The sequence below is a fragment of the Triticum urartu genome, chromosome 6, assembly GCF_003073215.2.
Source record: "Triticum urartu cultivar G1812 chromosome 6, Tu2.1, whole genome shotgun sequence".
Lineage (NCBI taxonomy): Eukaryota > Viridiplantae > Streptophyta > Magnoliopsida > Poales > Poaceae > Triticum > Triticum urartu.
This window is the reverse complement of record NC_053027.1, coordinates 470,291,907-470,309,933: the sequence shown is the minus strand read 5'-3', so window position 1 is coordinate 470,309,933 and position 18,027 is coordinate 470,291,907. Positions and strand designations below refer to the sequence as shown.

The 18,027-nt window shown below is 47.7% G+C and overlaps 1 protein-coding gene and 1 long non-coding RNA gene across 3 annotated transcripts; both read left to right on the top strand.

The window, feature by feature from the left end:
• The first annotated feature begins 962 nt into the window (after window positions 1–962).
• Window positions 963–5,775, top strand: LOC125514301. 2 transcript variants are annotated; one of them, XR_007286337.1, is made up of 8 exons: window positions 963–1,500; window positions 1,603–1,733; window positions 2,574–2,691; window positions 2,939–3,105; window positions 3,180–3,345; window positions 4,051–4,217; window positions 4,519–4,680; window positions 5,361–5,775. It is a non-coding gene; the product is annotated as an uncharacterized LOC125514301 (long non-coding RNA). The 2 variants fall into 2 exon arrangements; XR_007286336.1 differs by having other exon boundaries at window positions 966–1,500; window positions 3,180–3,412.
• Window positions 5,776–7,685: 1,910 nt separating this feature from the next.
• On the top strand, window positions 7,686–11,526 carry LOC125514300 (protein KINESIN LIGHT CHAIN-RELATED 2-like). The gene is made up of 3 exons (XM_048679614.1): window positions 7,686–7,994; window positions 8,228–10,229; window positions 11,092–11,526. The coding sequence occupies exons 2-3, from the start codon at window positions 8,314–8,316 to the stop codon at window positions 11,303–11,305; spliced, it is 2,130 nt and encodes a 709-aa protein (XP_048535571.1). The 5' UTR covers window positions 7,686–7,994; window positions 8,228–8,313; the 3' UTR covers window positions 11,306–11,526.
• The last annotated feature ends 6,501 nt before the right edge of the window (window positions 11,527–18,027 follow it).

Sequence of the window (18,027 nt, the reverse complement as noted above, 5' to 3'; positions counted from 1 at the left end):
AATTTGAAATGAAAGAAATGCACGGGGTTTTCGACAGAAGAGCACTCCTCCTATGATCCTTATTCAAAATATTAAGGCGGAAGTGTCCGCGGGTGCTAAGCAATTGGGCTTAATTATGTTGCGAGAGTAGCAACTCTTGTTGTAAGGGTGTGTTGTAAGGCTAAGAGGATCGAACTCTTTTCTCTCTTAATTAATATACCTGGCAAATCTTTTGCCCGGTTTAAAAAAAAATTCCAGACAAGGAGAGAAGAGCGTGCTTCATGCAGACGTCGTGAGTGCCGGGACTCTCGCACGCCACCTCACGCCAGCAAGCAGGCTTTGCTTCCCTCACGTCACGTGGGATGGCCTGGTTTCTCGTGGGCGGACGACGCACGGGCACGGGCGGCCACGCGTCAACGGACACGCGCGTCCCACAAGTGCCCGCAGCGCACGGTGATCGGCGGCAGAGACGCCCTCGGCCCTCCGCTGCTCAAACCGCGCGGACACCTGTACACATCACCGTTTCGAGCTGGCGGTGCTATCTACCGCCGCCGGTTCTAAAAGTTGCTCCAGGAGAACGTCGTGTGACGGCATGACCCAAACATTGCTCCAGGAGACGCAACGCATCGCTTCTCCTCTCTTGGATGCATGCATCGTGTGTGCACTCCGTTTCCGGCGGCATGAAAACGACGGCAGGACAACCCACCCAGGCCACCGGCCGGCGGGCGAGCAGCAGAGCAGGTGTGTTATTCCATTTGATTTGACGATCTGCGTGCGTTGGTCAGGAGCCAGCGGCGCTCCACAACTGCTCCAAATGCAGCATCCCCGCCGAATACAAAACACCGCATATTTCCATCTCCATTTTCATCGATGACTCCGTGGCAGGGAGCTAAGCCATCCCAATACAACCCTTTAACGATGGCGCAAAAGGCGCCTCCTGACGATGTCCACGTCAGATTAGCTACAAGACAAAGAGGTTTATATCCTCTGGAGAAGAAAGAGAGAAAGGGATTGGGCAGGTGAAGAGAGAAAGGGATTGGCCCCAAGTCCCCATCCCCCGATTCCTCTCCCTCTACCTTTCCCTCGTTGCCGCCGCCGCCACCGACGACCTCCCTGCAGCCGCCGCCATCAGTCACGCCCTCCCCAATGGCTGACTCTTCCACCCCTTTTCTCCTCCCCTTAACTTCTCCTCACCATCGGCGACCTGTCCTCCCCCTCGCACCAGATCGAGCAGCAGCTCGGGCAGGGCAGAGCGGACGCCGCCACCACCACTCAACGCCGGCCTCCCCCACAGCCGCCGCCACCACCCGCGCCCTCCACCACATCTGGCGCACCCACCCCTTCCATCCTCTCCTCACCTTCTCCCCACCAACGACGACCTCCTCCCCTCTTCCTCGTCACAGATCGACCAGCGGGTCCGGATCTGATGCAGGCTCAGATCCGGCACACCCGCAGCGCTTGTTCCACTTGAGGACGTCATGGACATGGTGCTCTAGCACTGGTGCTGCAGTCATGGACAATGTGCTCTCCCCATCTTTTCTCTCTATCTCTGCGTATGTGTTGGATTTGATTAAAATCGGCGTTGGTACTGTGTTCGTGATGCTCCCTCTCCTTTTGCTGTAGGAGATTATCACTCTCTACCTCTCTGTGTTGAATTAAGTTGGTGTTGCTGCAACCTCAACGCCCAAATAATCAGCCCTAACCCTAGCCCTTCCTTGGGCATGGAAACCAAGCAGACGGGAGGTGCATCACAGGTATGAATCCTTCCCCTTCTCCAGTTTCGAGTTGGTGACAAGTTCTGCCCTTTTTTGCTCTCTTCCTGATTCAATGGGCAGTACAAGATAACTGCTCCTGGTTCTCAAATTTCCTGTCCAAGTTATAGAGTTAGTAGCATTTTCTATCCAGCTTCTACAGTTAAAAACCAAAACCATAACACACCCCTCAGAAGAAGTAAAAACGAGCAAAGCTGAACATGGAGATCATCCTAGGCAGGAAAAAGGCGCATTATGGACAATGTTTAACAGATCCAATCCGTATTATACCATCTATGCGTACACGGTGCTAATCTCGACTTCATCTTCCTTTATGAATGCATGAGTAAACTTCTACATACTGGATTTCAAATGAAAGTCCTCTATTCTAAGCTGAATCCAAACATATGTAATCCCTTTTTGAAAGTGAATATATTTGTCGTGTTGTTAATAACATTGCGGACACACGGCCACTGATTTTTCATTATCAAACTAGGTCACTGATGTATATAGTTTCCCTCTACCATCACATCATGAACTTCTCAAAGCTGAGTACCGTAATAACTATTTTGTTTCTTTCTCCCACCTCAACCAAATGGCCGTTATTAAAGCTTAATTCCTGGGTTTTTATGCGCTCTGTTACATACTAGAGTAATGGCTATTTATTTGCTTAATTTATTACAACGTCTATTAATTATTTTATTTGTGCATTTTAACCACCCAGCAATCAGACATTTAACTCCATCATTATTAGTTACATAAAGAGAAAGAATATGTCCGGCCACTCATTTCTGTCCGTTACATGCACATCCACAATGATGTGTGCCATCTGTTTGTGCGTAGGTTGCTACCATCTAATGTGTGGAGAGAGCCGAGGAGAATATGCTCCGTTACCATCTTGTGAAGGAGGATGTTCACCATCCAAGGTGCTCAACATCACCATCATCTCTCGCTTGCCAAGGTGATTTATCTCATTTGCCATGCTCTGCGTGTCCGCAGCCATCAAGACATGGTGAATTTTTCTGTGTGGTGGCCATCGAGCCACGGTGATTTGTAGAGTTTTATGTACTGTGATGCCACATCTGTTAGTGCCTGGAGAGTTGTAGGGTTTTATCTATTGTGATGCCACATCTGTTAGTGCTTGTGGATTGCTAGGATTTTAGTGCACCATCATTACAGGTAATAGTATCTTTTTGCCCCTTCTACAGGGCCAATGCACAGCGGCCCAAGCTGTTCATTGGAATGATCCTCATCATTATCCTTACCGAAGCTCTTTGCCCTGTACGACCTCATCGTCGGCATCATCTTCTCTTCTACGGTTCTACCTTGTGTCCATTACTATCTGGAGCATTTGTTTTTTAGGATAAAATACAAGGTATTCAATTTAGTAATGTATTGTGGTATTACCATACAACAGAGTACAAGCTCATTTGTTTCAGTATATCACAGACCAAACAAGCCAGCCCAATTGTCGGGATGCTGGATATAGTGGTTGGAGTGTTGCAGCGGCGTCGTGGCAGCGGATGGTAGCGAGGTATTTGGTGCCCCGTTCTACTGCACCACCGTTTCCGAGTGGTCTTATTGATGGCAGTAAAGAAATCAGCGGGGATAGTAGGTTGTCTTCCTTGTCAACTACATATGTCGTCTTTGTTGTTGATGTTGCTACTTCCCTCAGTTGCGAGGTGAGTCTTAATTGCAGGTTTATTTACTTAATTTATCCTTTTGTGCTGGCATGGGACTTGGGTGGCTGCTTAACACAACGATCAAGCACATATAGAGTTGTTCTGATTCGTGCAATGCTGCGTAGAACCACAAAAAAGAGGGTGACAGATCATGTGCAAAGTTAACCCAACATCCTTCAGAGCTCATTAATGGAGCTTGCACTCTCTTTTCCATGTTAAAGTTTGGAACATGGAAAATGTTCACAGGCTTGATATGTGCTTCCGTCCTTCTGTAATGTAGATTTAAAATATATAAGGTTTTCTGATTGTCATTTATTTCCTATTTTTGATTCATGGATGACAGTAATCTACCTACAACACTCGAATGGTTTCAAGAAATTGGTGAAAACAAGTGATGTGTTTTCAATCTTTGATGTGTGAAGATGTGCATTGTGTGTGGATGTAAGGAGAAATGGAAGGATTTATGGCAACATGCAACAATTTTGTTGCTTACTTGTACATACTATTTTTTATTTACTGATATTCGTCGCAATATACCTATGTATCACACATACTACGAGGAGACAAAGTCTTAATTAATAATTGGAACCTGTAACTCATATATGTCCTTTGTTAAGGATGCATTTTTTGTTTTATAGGTCAGACTGAATTATATGTTCCTGTCCAAGCCCTGTTCACTGGCATTGCCTCTTGATTCCCTTCTCAGAACAGAAGATCCACGCTAAACATAACAAGTTCATTAGAGGAGCAAATGTTGTTTATCACCGCATCTCTTCACATGTTGACAAGCCCGATATTTATGAAGGTACACCTTTGTGCTTGGTGGTAAACTTGTTTCTTATTCACTTATATTCAGCATTTCCTTGGTCATTTTGTAATGTTATTTTCGTATTTTGCTCTGCATTAAGATTTATGCAAAGTCTGGTACTTGGCAGAAAATACTGCTGGTTTGTCCATGATTTTCTGCTGGGTTGATTTTGACATTAATTTAACAATGAGTACTTCAATTATGATATTCCGAAGTGCATGGGAGCAATATAGATTCGCTATTATTCGGTTCGAGCTATGTGGCAGAAATTAGCTTCATGCTTCTCTGAACAAACTAGGCACTATACAAGGCGCTGGCGCCATACCTGCTCGGTATGGACAGGAGAAGATGCAGGGGCTCCGCTTCTTGGCCTCGGTGACGTCCTCGTGCCCCTCCACCGCTGGTGTTGTTGCTCGGGCGGCACTACCGGTCTACTATGGCAGGCCTGCTTGTTGCTCAGGTGGGACTGCAGATCTTCTGAAGCTTTATTTTTCTGTACTATCTCGTTATTTTGTTTGGTTGGTGGCCGTGACTGGAAAGCTTGGTACTCCTGAATTCTGAAGTATCATTGTTGCTGCTTGATTTGTTCCACTTTCTTTGGGCGTAGGAGTTGGTGTGCTTGTATATTAATTTATTGCATCAAGCATGGAGTATCCTTTTTCTCTTGGAAAATGTTTGATCCTAGGGCTTTTTACTTGCACATACTAGATCAAATGAAGTTCATTGGGAGTGACACAGCTTCGCTCCTAACCGCTTGAGCAAGGCGGCGGGAAAGGCAAACACAACTACATGCCTCCTTCCTTCGGGCAACACCGCTGGTCCTTGCCTCCTCTGTCATTTGCTTCGGCGACTGTAGGGGGTGGGGACCTCGGGGTTCGGCCCCGACTGTCAGTAGAGTTACAACTTAATGTTTTCCATACAATTTCCCATGTCTACCTATGATCTGAGGAACTCCGCCTTTGCTTTTGGAGACTGCTAAACCTTCTTGTCGTGTCTCTGTGATCAAGACAGACCCTTCTATGTTAGTATAAACCTATTAGTATCTATCAAACTATCCTCTGCTTTATTAATGGGCACCGCGTGTTGATATTTCTGGCATATACTGATGAAATGTGCATAAATATGTGCTCTTTTTTATAGGTTTAAAGAAGAATCAAGGATCAGTTCAATGGTAATTGGACTGCTGATGACACTTGTTTGAACACATGTGATCCTCATAATAGAGTTGCCGTGAGTACCTTGCAGCCTCGCTACTTCGTTTTGTCCTGTTTGATGGAATACTACTACGTTGTGTGCCCCTTTCGATTTTGGCATGACGATTAGAGCAGATAGCGTTTCTGCTGAGCATGGCATGTTTGTTTGTCTCAGGTTGTAAATTTTCTTATAATTTTGTAATTTTAGACCTTCCTCCTATTAAAAGTATCTTAGACCTTCCTGTAAATAGAGAGGCAAAGTTTTCTTATTAAAAATATTTGCATTTAAGTTTGAAATATTTATGTTGCATCAGCTCACACTATTATTATTTTTTGTATAACATGACCCTCTGATTCAGTTATTGGGGTTCATTACTGAACTTTGTATTCTACTCCCTCCGTTCCTAAATATTTGTCTTTTTAGAGATCTCAAATGGTTACCACATATGGATGTATATAGACATATTTTAGAGTATAGATTCACTCATTTTGTTCCGTATGTAGTCACTTGTTGAAATCTCTAGAAAGACAAATATTTAGGAACGGAGGGAGTATTTAGCATTCATGTTTACCATTGATTATGGGTTAAAGTCAGCAAAGATATCACATTCACATATTTGCAAATCACTTTTGCTGAGTACAAGTGCCATCAAGAATCATCCTAGACCCACAAATGTGCGTAAGCTAGATAAGTGCGCACATGAACGCTTAGGAGGCGTGCCAATGGCACGCCCCAGCCGCTAGTCCCAATAATATGTGGTTTGATCGAAGCATTGACCAACCACCACGAGGCGATCGCACAATCAATGACGGGGTGCCCACTTGGACGCGGCACAGATTAGTTACAAGAAGACTACACGAACAAGCGAACAAGTTGCCCATGGATGGACGGAGTCTGCTCGGAGGAACCCATCCATCCGGCCAAATAAAGCCGCCACCACCACCACCACCACCTCACCGGCCGGTGGCCGGCCGGTGACGAGCAAGTCTGGCCAACCCCTGAAGCAAGCGAACGGCTAATCCGTTGTACTATATGTTTTGTTTCCGCCCTCCCGTCGCTTTCCTGCCACCCGATCCTCCACTCTGTCACCGCCCGTTTCTTTCCGCTAACTACCAAGCAACAGCACAAGACCAGCGACCCTTCCTCCTGCTGCCACTGGCACAGCAACGGCAGCTCTCAAGGACACATTGCAATCATAATAAGGTGGCGAAAATACACACCACAGGGTGTAATTCAAAATGGAAAGGTTCCTCAAAAGATATTTAAAAACTGTGCTCATATCAATTATATTCCTTTAAGTGATACTACTAGACACGTTCGCGGCTCTTTTCGAAGATAGGAAAAGGAGAAAAATAAGTAGCGGAGGTGACCAGCAGATTCTTGCCATTTCCTTGTAGCTCTGGTTCCTGTCTTCTTTTAATCACGCTGAAAACGATGGTTAAACTTAGTATAATGTGATGGATATCTTGTCCACGGATATTTTCATCGGTAGATGGGGTGTCTAATCTAACGAGAAATTTTATGACGCGACAACGAAGGAGCTTGTTAGAGGTTGCAATGGTTACTAGTTAGACTCAAGGCGACAATGAAGAGAAGAATGGTGACACATCATAATAGTAGAACGCAATCCAAATTAACCCATAGTCCTTACTTTACATGTTCTAACTAGCGGCATGAAGCTCCAACAATGACAAACACTTGTCGAAAAGCCAACAACAATGGTTTCGCTAACAATATGGATATCCCATTTGTTGTCATTCCATTTAGGTCTATTTGAGGATCATAGCTCGCTGAAATAACTTCTTTTTTGAAAGCAGAGGACCCCGACATCTACGTTCATTGTTGCATTCGATCGTACAACTTGCTTAAGACGATCCTAGAAATGGTGACAAGTTTAACCCGAGACAATACCTATCCGTCCAATTAAATTCTCGGCGCATATCCTATCCTATGTACGCGTAACAAAAAGAACATGTAAAATAAAGAGATTATGAATGCCAATGTAAAATCCATAGGCAATTACTACAATATGAAAGGCATGCACGTGACTCGCAGGCCGCCTCAGATATCAACATGTCATCCTAGAATTTACGATCACCCTGTGCTACGAGCCGCATCGTAATGCATGGCTCCACATTTCTTGAAATCTATAAATTCAGACATTGTGATTAAAATAAATTATGTACTCTATATTTCTTCTTCCATGGACCTCATCACAATGGCTGCTTTGTAAATAAAATCTTTACTCTCCCCCTTCCCGGTCAAAATCCATCTCCTCTTCCCCACAGCGACATTTGCTCTCCACCATCCCGTGCCTTTCCTCTTCCTCCCCCACCTATTTCATGGTGCTCTGACCTACCCAAGCTCCAATCCCACCCAAATGCAGCTCTAAAATCTCTCCTGTACTCCACCACCGCTGCTCCCCTCCCCAGAGCCGCCGCCGCGCGGTAGCTCCGCGCCACCGCCGACGCCCCGCGCCCCCGCAGCCTCTCCGCCGTCGCTGCCGTCGCCGCGCCTCATCGCGACGTCGCGTCCCTGCTCTCTCCACCCCGTCAGCGATCTCGGGCGTTGGTTTTCGAGGTATGAGCTCGTGTCCGTCCGGCGATTCCCAAAACCCAAACCAGCATCCGCAAATTTTCTAGATCCGCCCCTCCGCCCCTCCCCACGGTTAACTCAGTCAGTTAATCCGGCATTTATTAACAGCTTCCGAGCCAGCCGAAATTGGAGCTCTCATAATTGATCCGTGATGGTTTTGATTTTGCATCAATTACATCTTGCTTTGCCTTAATTGATTGTGTTCTGTTTCTTTCAAGGTATTGTGGAGAGCTCTTCAATTTCATCCGGCTCTGTTCTTCTGAGCAAAGGGTGAGAAGAATCTTTCGCCGGATTGTCCCCAAAGATGCCAGGAATCATAGTGGATGGAGTTGTCACAGAGGAGATTCAGCATGAGGTGGGTTCCTCTCAAAACAAGGAGAATTTGACGGCCCCAACCATGGCGCCAAGCATGCAGAGTGAGGCACTTGAGATGCACGTTGAGAATTCTGGTGCCGGGGAGCCCTCGATTGAGCAGCTCTACAACAACGTGTGTGAGATGGAGAGCTCAAGTGAGGGCGGCGGATCCCCATCACGTGAGAGCTTCGGGTCAGATGGGGAAGAATCAAGGATTGACTCTGAGCTTCGCCACCTTGTTGCTGGGGAGATGGAGGCCATGAAGGTCATTGAGGAGGAGGAGGAGAAGGAGAAGAAGGGGAGTGGAAGTGTTACCAATGTGGTACCTACTGCTGGGAATGGGACCCCTGTCAGGCCTCAGTCTTCTAATTCATCCAAAAAGAAGGCTACAAAATCACAGCTTGAATCTGATGCTTCTATTGGCCCCAATGGCAAGGCATCCCCCGAGGAAGGCGAGAGTGAGGTCAGCAAGCCCGGAAGCCGTGTTGGCCGTCGCCGGAAAGCTAGTGCTAAATCACAGAATGGAACAGAAGATGCTGGGCTCGATAACCCAGACCTTGGTCCATTTCTTCTTAAGCATGCAAGAGACTTGATTGCCTCTGATAATCCGCGGCGAGCACTGAAATATGCTCTCCGTGCCACCAAATCATTTGAGAAATGTGCAGGTGGAAAGCCAAGCTTGAACTTGGTCATGAGTTTGCATGTTGTGGCTGCAATTCACTGCAACATGGGAAAGTATGAAGAAGCTGTACCTGTCCTACAACGATCCCTCGAGATTCCTGTGACCGAGGAAGGTCAGGAGCACGCTCTTGCCAAGTTTTCTGGCTGCATGCAATTGGGGGACACCTATGGGATGCTAGGTCAGATTGCCCTCTCACTGCAATGGTATGCCAAAGGGCTTGAAATCCAGAAGCAGACATTGGGGGAGCAGGATCCAAGGGTTGGAGAGACTTGCCGGTACTTGGCTGAGGCTCATGTGCAGGCACTACAATTAGATGAAGCACAAAAATTGTGCCAGATGGCTCTTGACATTCACAGGGATAATGGCCAGCCAGCATCACTTGAAGAAACGGCTGATAGGAGGCTAATGGGTCTTATTTGTGACACAAAGGGTGACCATGAAGCTGCATTAGAACATCTAGTGATGGCAAGCATGGCCATGGTCGCCAATGGCCAGGAGACTGAGGTGGCCTCAGTGGATTGCAGCATTGGTGACATTTATCTCTCATTGGGTCGATATGACGAGGCTGTATGTGCTTACCAGAAAGCTCTTACAGTATTCAAGACTAGCAAAGGGGAGAATCATGCCACCGTGGCTTCTGTTTTTCTGCGGCTTGCTGATCTATACAACAAAACAGGGAAGCTAAGGGAATCAAAATCATACTGTGAGAATGCTCTCAAAATTTATCAGAAACCTATTCCAGGCACGTCTCTTGAAGAAATTGCCACTGGTTTAACTGATGTTTCAGCCATATATGAGACCATGAATGAGCATGACCAAGCACTGAAGTTACTCCAGAAGGCCTTGAAGATGTACAATAATTCTGCTGGCCAACAGAGCACGATTGCTGGAATTGAAGCTCAGATTGGTGTCTTGCACTACATCTCTGGGAATTATGGCGATGCATATGACTCCTTCAAGAGTGCGATTACAAAGCTCCGCACATGTGGTGAGAAGAAGTCCGCCTTCTTCGGTATTGCCCTGAACCAGATGGGGCTGGCGTGTGTTCAAAGATACTCCATAAATGAAGCTGCAGAACTCTTCGAGGAAGCTAGAACTGTTCTGGAGCAAGAATACGGGCCATATCATGCAGATACTCTAGGAGTATACAGCAATCTTGCTGGAACTTATGATGCAATGGGAAGGTAAGCTCCGTATTGATTCACTTGCCAAGTTGTTTCTTCTATACTGCAAAATAGACCATACACGTTTCTTTGACCATTTAACTGTTAATTTCCATTTTGCTAATATGTTTGTTTGACTTCTCATTATTGCCATCCTTCTAAGCCCTGCATAACCTACATGTGAACTTTAATAAAAGTGAAGTGCTTCCATGCACGCCTCGCCTTTATTATTTGTCCATGATTTATCGCTAAGTTAACATGGCGATCCATTTGGTTGCTCTCAAGCCTCAACTAGGCCGCTGATTACCTGTTCCATGTTAGCCCTCAGATGTCCTGGATATAGCACAGGATATGAGTAAAGCCATAAAGTGTTCTTATAAATGGCAACTGTCGAGCCTTTGTTATTGTTTAGCATCTTCCAGCTTGGCACATGATTAGTCTCTTTATGCAGCTTTATGCAGCCCAAATTGAATTGGGCAGATGCTGATTGCGATAAAGTTGGGCCTACTTAATTGAAGTAGGACCATCATAAAACCATCTTTAGTTGCTTGTCGTTGGCTGTTCAGTAAAAGAAAGATCACAATGCTTATCCTCTTGCTTTACCTTCTCCATTTGCATCTTTCTGTCCGTGTGGAAACTTCATGCTGCTTTGTTAGACCTGTGTGTCTGCCAGCTTTTCTGTAATATTCTTCCTAATCATGATGCTAGTTCTGAACTAAGAGTGGCCAGTTGTACTCTGGTCTAGCTGGCCAGATCAGATTTCTGAAGCAACATGCTATCTCAGCTACCTCTGAAAGCAAATCTGAGATTAAGAGATTGAAAAATGCATCTCCCTCTCAGAATATGTCCAGTTGATGATATTTCTGTTCTTTTGTGTTGCCAGACTGGATGAGGCCATTGAGATCTTGGAATACGTCGTCGAAATGCGCGAAGAGAAGCTAGGTACGGCGAACCCAGACGTCGACGACGAGAAGCGGAGGCTTGCCGAGTTGCTGAAGGAGGCTGGCCGGGGGAGAAGCAGGAAGGCAAAATCCCTGGAAAATCTTCTAGAGACCAACCCATACACCATCGGGAAGAGGACTACAGTTGCAGCGTGAGTGAACTACAGCTTTTGAAACAGAAAAAGGAACACTATGGCTAAGAATTTGTGTATCAATTGGTTTATTCAAATTTGGTGAGAGGGGTACATGGGAATAGTAGTAGCGTTTTGAGTATCGAGATACAAAAATGGTCTGATTGATTGTTGTAAAGTTGCAAAGGCTATTTTCACTTGTTATTACTTGCTCGGTGTCTAGAGCAATTAACTGTGCTCGTTGAACCGGTGTGTTTTGCCTAGTCCTACTACTAGTTTACATACACTACAACAAATAATGAACAGTCATAACCCTACTGTTTAGATGACACAAAAATGATCTGATTGATTGTTGTAAAGTTGCAAAGGCTGTTACCACCAGGAATGCCTTTTAGTGCTCGGGCGCTAGTGAGTTCGATCTTTTTCGCCAAAAAAAACATATTCCAAAGTCTTCAAAAAAACCTATTTTTTCCAGATTGTCATATGAATGCATATTACATGATTAACCCTACTGTTTAGATGACACAAAAATGATCTGATTGATTGTTGTAAAGTTGCAAAGGCTATTACCACCGGGAATGCCTTTTAGTGCTCGGGTGCCAGTGAGTTTGATCTTTTTCGCATAAAGAATCAAAATTCATATTCCAAAGTTTTTTAAAATTCTTTTTTTTCACATTGTCATATGGAGATGCATATTGCATGATTAACAAGCGAGCTATGCAAAAATGACAAATCAATAATTTTCACCCTGTGTAGTTCACGTGTTAATGCTTCTCATGTACTATATAGAATTTTTTTAAACACTGGAATATGTTTTTTTGAATTTTTTTTAGAAAAAAGGCTACATGGAGTTCGAGCACACAAACACCACACTCCACTTGTTATTACTTGCTCAGTGTCTATAGCATTAACCATGGTCGTTGAACAGGTGTTTCACCTAGTCCTACTACAACAACTAATGAACAATTACGTGTTAGAGCAACTTTAGCAGAATTGGCATAATTTGAATTGGCATCCGTCATATGAAGCACGCTCCATAATGATTTGGAGGCTGCCGGGCCTGGGAGCAAACACATATTCGACAAACACATCCTTCATACTCCCCAAGCTCCCTTCACCTCCCTCCTCCCAGATCTCCGACCCCCGCATCGCCTCCAAGGGCGGCTCGGGGGAGAAAGATGCCACCGTTAGGAGGCAACCTGTCGTCCTCCTCTCGCTTCACCGCCATCGGAGTCCCCGCTAACACAGTCGTGCTGGCTTCAAGGAAGGTGGCGGGGGGCTCGAGCCATAGACGATGTTGCACGCCCCTTCTCCAAGCCGCGGTGATGACTCCAAGGTGGAGACCATGGTGAGGTCCTGGCGGTTTGGTTCCTGGCAGTGGCTACCTCTAGTGGTACACCAGCCTGGCTGTCAACGAGCACGCGAGTTTCCGCGGCAACCCCCTTGCCAGTGCGCCTTCGGCCGCGTTGGCCCCCCATCTGCGTCTTCTCTACCGTCCGTGGCCCGCCGACATCTTTGTCTGTGCGGTTCCTAGCCGTGTTCTTCGGAAGCTACATTCTCTTCCAGCTTCCTGGCGGCTACGAATCTGCGTTCCCCTCCAGATCCTGGCTCACCGGCATCATCAATCATCATCTCGTCCACTACGTCTGCTCTCTCTGCTCTGCCATCTCTCCAACCCCATCCTTCACATCCATTGTCCTTATCCCGCCAGATTGAAAGCTCACATATCAAGTGGCATCCGGTGCCACCTTCTTCTTCGGCAGCGGGTGCGCAACACCCGAGGTGTCCTCCCCTTCTTGGAGATGCTGCCATGGCCTTTATCCATGCCCCTTTTTGAGCATCAGGGGAAACCCTAGGTTCAATCCATCAGATCGGACGGTGATGGCTTCACGCCGTCATTTCCCTTCTTGGAGGCATTGTCTTGATTGCTCGTGGAGTCCCCAGTGTTGGATTCAGAGATGTTGGATGTGGTTTGGGATGCTTTTGTTGGTGTGGGCATCCGGGGCGAAATGTACGACTTCGCTGGTGCTTCCTTCTTCCTTCTGCTTCTCGCTCAGCCTTGTCCTGCAACCCACTTGCTGACTATCTGCGCTTATGGTGGGGTGTACGTTGATCCAGTCGGGTTTGGAGTCATAACCGCGTGAAGAAGGTGGCTCGTGATATGTTCGTGGCGAGGTCTGGTACCCTGTGTCTCATCTCTTCGCCTCCCATGGTTGGAGTCTCGGCAAGGTGAGCTTAGTTGTGTTGTATCCTCTGTTTGGGCCGAGCATCCATGTCTCTCTGCTTCGAGAACCAAGCTCACGTCATCTAGCGTTCGTATTGTGATGTATGAAAGTGCAATATTGCACTAAAGTGTTTTTGACATTGATGACAACTTCATTTGTGTTTCTGACCGCATGCTCTAAGTGTTAACAGCCCTGAATAAGCTAAAAGTGAAGCATGGATGGTTATTTCCTCTCTTATTGGAACAAGGAAAAGCGGTGCGCTCAAGAAAAGAAGAGTACCTTAATGTTTTCTTATCTCTTGAGTCCTTAGGGTAGCCGCACTATTAAGAGGGGGTGCATCATAAAACATCCGGGGAATCAACTTACCTTCTCACATTGATCTGAAAATCCTAGTGCCAAGTCTCTGTTCAGGCCGGAACTTCCGGGGACGTCCGGAACTTCCGGGGACCGGAATGTCCGGGCGGGGTCCGGGAAGCTTCCGGGGTACCCAGAGAAACTGCACTTTTCGTGCGATCTCTCTGTGTAGCCCGGAACCTCGCCAGAACCTGGACGGAACTTCCGGGGCGGCCGGAACTTCCGGGCACCGGAACTTCCGTCCTCTGTGTCAGCAGCTTCCGGGGTACTACTGAGTGGTGCAAACCTTCTGTGTAGCCCGGAACCTGTCCGGAACTTGGCCGGAACTTCCGGGGTCCGGAACTTCCGGGCTGCGCAGAAATCTGCCTCCAACGACGAGATTTCATCCCTACCTATAAATAGTCTTCTTCTTCCTCACGAAGGGGTTGACGACTCCATTTCTCTCACCTCCATTTTTAGACCTCGATTTCTTGGAGATCTCCCTCCTTAGCCAACCAAAGCTCTTGATCTTTTGAGAAGCAAAGGAGAAGTGCTCGATCTACACATTCACCAAAGCGAAAGTTGATTCCCCCTTGTTTTTGTGGTACGTCTTGTTACTCTTGGAGGTTGGAGACTCCTAGACGGTAGGAGTGCTCCGGCGAGAAATCGACCATTGTGATTTCCCCCGGAAAGTTTGTGAGGGTTTGGAGACCACCCCAAGGTCTATCACTAGTGGTTGAGAAACGCCTTCATGGTGTTGTCTCAAGGAGAGAATAGGGTGAGCCTTCATGGCGTTGGTGTGCCTTCGTGGTAACACCCACCTCTCTAAACGGTGACGTAGCTTCCCTCCAAGGAAGTGAACATCGGCATACATCCTTGTCTCTCGGAGTTGCGGTTATTCCTAACCCTAACTCTCTACTTGTGGTTACTTGTCTCTTAGCACTTACTTATATATCATCTTGTGCTTGCTTACTCATATATATATTTGTGTCACTTGTTTATCTTGCTTAGCTCATTAGTATCATACTTGCAATTGTTAGGCTCACTTTCATTTTCCGCATTATTGCCTAAAATTGCTTAGTAACAATTAAAATTTGTAATTGTACCTATTCACCCCCCTCTAGGTCCATCTCGATCCTTTCAATTGGTATCAGAGCCTCATGCTCTATTCTTGTGGCTTAACCGCCCTAGAGCGAGATAAACCCCGATGGGACTCCCCTTGTTGTAGATCTGAAGGATAAAGGCGAGGCTTCTTCTAAAGTTAAGACCTTTACTTCTGAGGATCTAGAACGGGCCCTTGCTAAGCAAAAGGAGGAGCATGATGCTTCTCTTGAGGCCTTGGTTCAAATGAGGATAGCCACGTTGTCCATGGTGCTTGCACCACTTTCGGTTGGTGCGGCTTCGAGGCCAACTGTGCCTACTCCGCCACTTGGTCAACAACCTCCTAGCAATGAACACTCCAGTGTTCTTTGGCTTTATGCAAGACCCCAAGTTGAGAAACCTAAATATAACCCTCAAGGCAAACCTCCTTTACTTGATGCCACTTCCGATTTTGCCTTGTAGAGAGTTGCTATGTAGGATCATCTTCGATATGGAAATGATGAGATGCTGGAGATCTTGGAGTATGGTTATCATGTGGTTGATCCAAAGAATCCTACACCAAGAAAAATTTATGACAAGAATCTAAGTGACACTGCAACCATGTGTATAAGGAGAGGTATGGTTGAAAAGCAAAGGAGACCTTTCATACACATCACAAGTGCCAAGGAACTGTGGGAAAGTATTATAAGATCCAAGACCGGTACCTCCACCCTCCGGACTGCTCAATATGAAATTGCCAAGGGGCAATTGCAAAACTTTTGTATGGACAAAGGTGAAACTCCCAATCAACTCCTTGAGCGCCTCATGACTCTCACCGCTGATATTGAGTCGTGTGAGTGTGACAAGACACAAGATGGATTCAACATGACTAAGCGATTCCTTGTGGACAAGTTGCTCCATGCTCTTGCTCCATATCACCATCAAATGGTATGGGACATAAGACAACACCATGCCTTCAAGGAAATGACTACAGATGACATCATATCCACTTTCCAACTATTTGAAGAGTCAAAGGCAAATGCTACAAAACATCTTGCCATGCATGGTACTCCATCGTCAAAGATCAATGTCGGTGGGAACGACACCTATGGGATCACAAGAATCCCTACTACGGTTAGCGGGGCGCGGAGTCATGAGAAGAGCGGATCTAACAGGTAGCACACAGTTTGTTTATCCAGGTTCGGGCCGCGAGGATGCGTAAAACCCTACTCCTACTTTGGTGGATTGTATATCTGTGTTCTTGAGCTAGCTATGGGGCGTGAGGAGCTCCAAAAGGCCGAATCCCTCTCCTGGTCGCCTCGGGCCTCCTTTTATAGAAAAAGGGGTTGCCACAGTGGCACACAGGAGGTGGAAAGGGTACAGTGATGCGAGGTTATCCCTCGCATTACATGACAAGGCACATTTAATGCGTCTTGCTTAGGTGTCCTTGCTTTATCGGGGACGGGGGAGAGATCTGTCTCGTCCATCGCCGCTCCTTCTTGTGTCGACACGCGCCCTGGCCAGCGACGCCTGCGATGCCATGTAGGTAGGCAGGCAGCTGAGGTGGCGCAGTGGTGGGTCTTCACGAAGATCTGCATGCCGCCACGCGGGTGCCTGCCCAGCTGGTTGGGTCGGCAGCTGCATGCATGCGGTGGTGGAGGTTTAGTCGGCGTGGGCCTGATGGTGGCCCTGCGGATGTCCTTGGCAAGGGCCTTGCCGGGGCCCCGGCAAGGGTTTTGCCGAGGCGCCTGCTGTCATCCCCGGCAAGGCGCTTGCTGGGGGCCTTGTGGTCTTCCTCGGCTGGGATCCCGCCAAGGGTTGTCGTCTCCTTAGTGCGTATCTGATCTTGAATGTCTTCACAAAGATCTGCATGCCACCACGGGGATGTCTCCCGAATCCTTGCCCTTTGGGGGCAGTGGACTCAAGGGTGATTTGCTCCGTAGGCGCGAGATGAGTCGCCGTGGCAAGGGTCTTGTCGGGGCTGCTAGAACTGTCTCCCGGCAAGGATCTTGCCGGGGGAGTCCGCTTCGTCCCCTTTGCTCTTCGTGGTCTTGGCCTTGGTGTTGTTCTAGTTCTCTTGAGCTTCGGTCTTACCCTGGCTCACCTCCCTTGCCTTGCTTGGTGTGGTGGTGCCCGTGGCTCAGACTGCCCGTGCACAGTTATAGGGGTACAAAAAGTGTACCCCTCTTTTTGTACACCGACAGGAGCCCTCGGGCCTAGGCCACACATAAGCGCAACGCGTTGTTGGGCTAGGCCCAAAAACGGTGCGCGGGCAGGCGGGGCGGTTTTTACCTTGGTAAGGTTCTTCGCGTGCTGCGCTTCCCATGACTCCCGCGCGTGGCGCGGCGTGGGGAGGTGCGTGTGACGTGGGCAGCATGCGTGGGGTTGGTTCCCACGGGCATGCTTCACACCACAGTTAATGTGAAAGGAGGCGGCCCGTGTTTTCCCCCATAAAAAAGGAATAACCGCGGGCGCGCTGCTCACTTTCTCCTCTTTCCTCGTGCCTTTTCCAATCTCAGAGCCGCCGTTTCCTCTCTTCCTTTCTTCCTAAGCTTTCGCCGTCACCCGCCGTTGTTGCTTCGCCATCCCCCTTCCTCAGCCCTCTAAACTTCTTGGCCGCCATGGCGCCCAAATCCGTCAAGGGCAAGGGGGTGGCTAAGGGCGCTGGGACTGTGGAGCCGCCGGACAGCGCGCTGTCGGGGGACCGGACGAAGTCCGCCTTTTTCTTCCCCTCGACGGTTGATGTTCATGAGCTCCGGGCCTCCTTCAGGCCCCTATGGGGAGCGAAGACGGGGGGAGAGAATTCGGGACACCCGGCGACGCGCGTCATTCCTGCTGCTTGCGCCGATCCTGCTCCAAATCGGTATCCCTTTTTTGTCGATTATCTTTCTTGCGGGTTATGCCCCCCTTTCTCCGATTTCTTCTGTGACATTATGCACACCTTCGGCTTTCGCCTCTTGGATTTTACTCCGAATGCGGTGGCGTGCATGGCTTTCTTCGCGCATCTTTGCGAAGGCTTTGCCGGGGTGCAGCCCAACACGATGCTCTTCCGCCATTATTTCTTCCCTCGGATCCAGCCGGGAGGTGCCGTCTCTGGTTGCGTCACCTG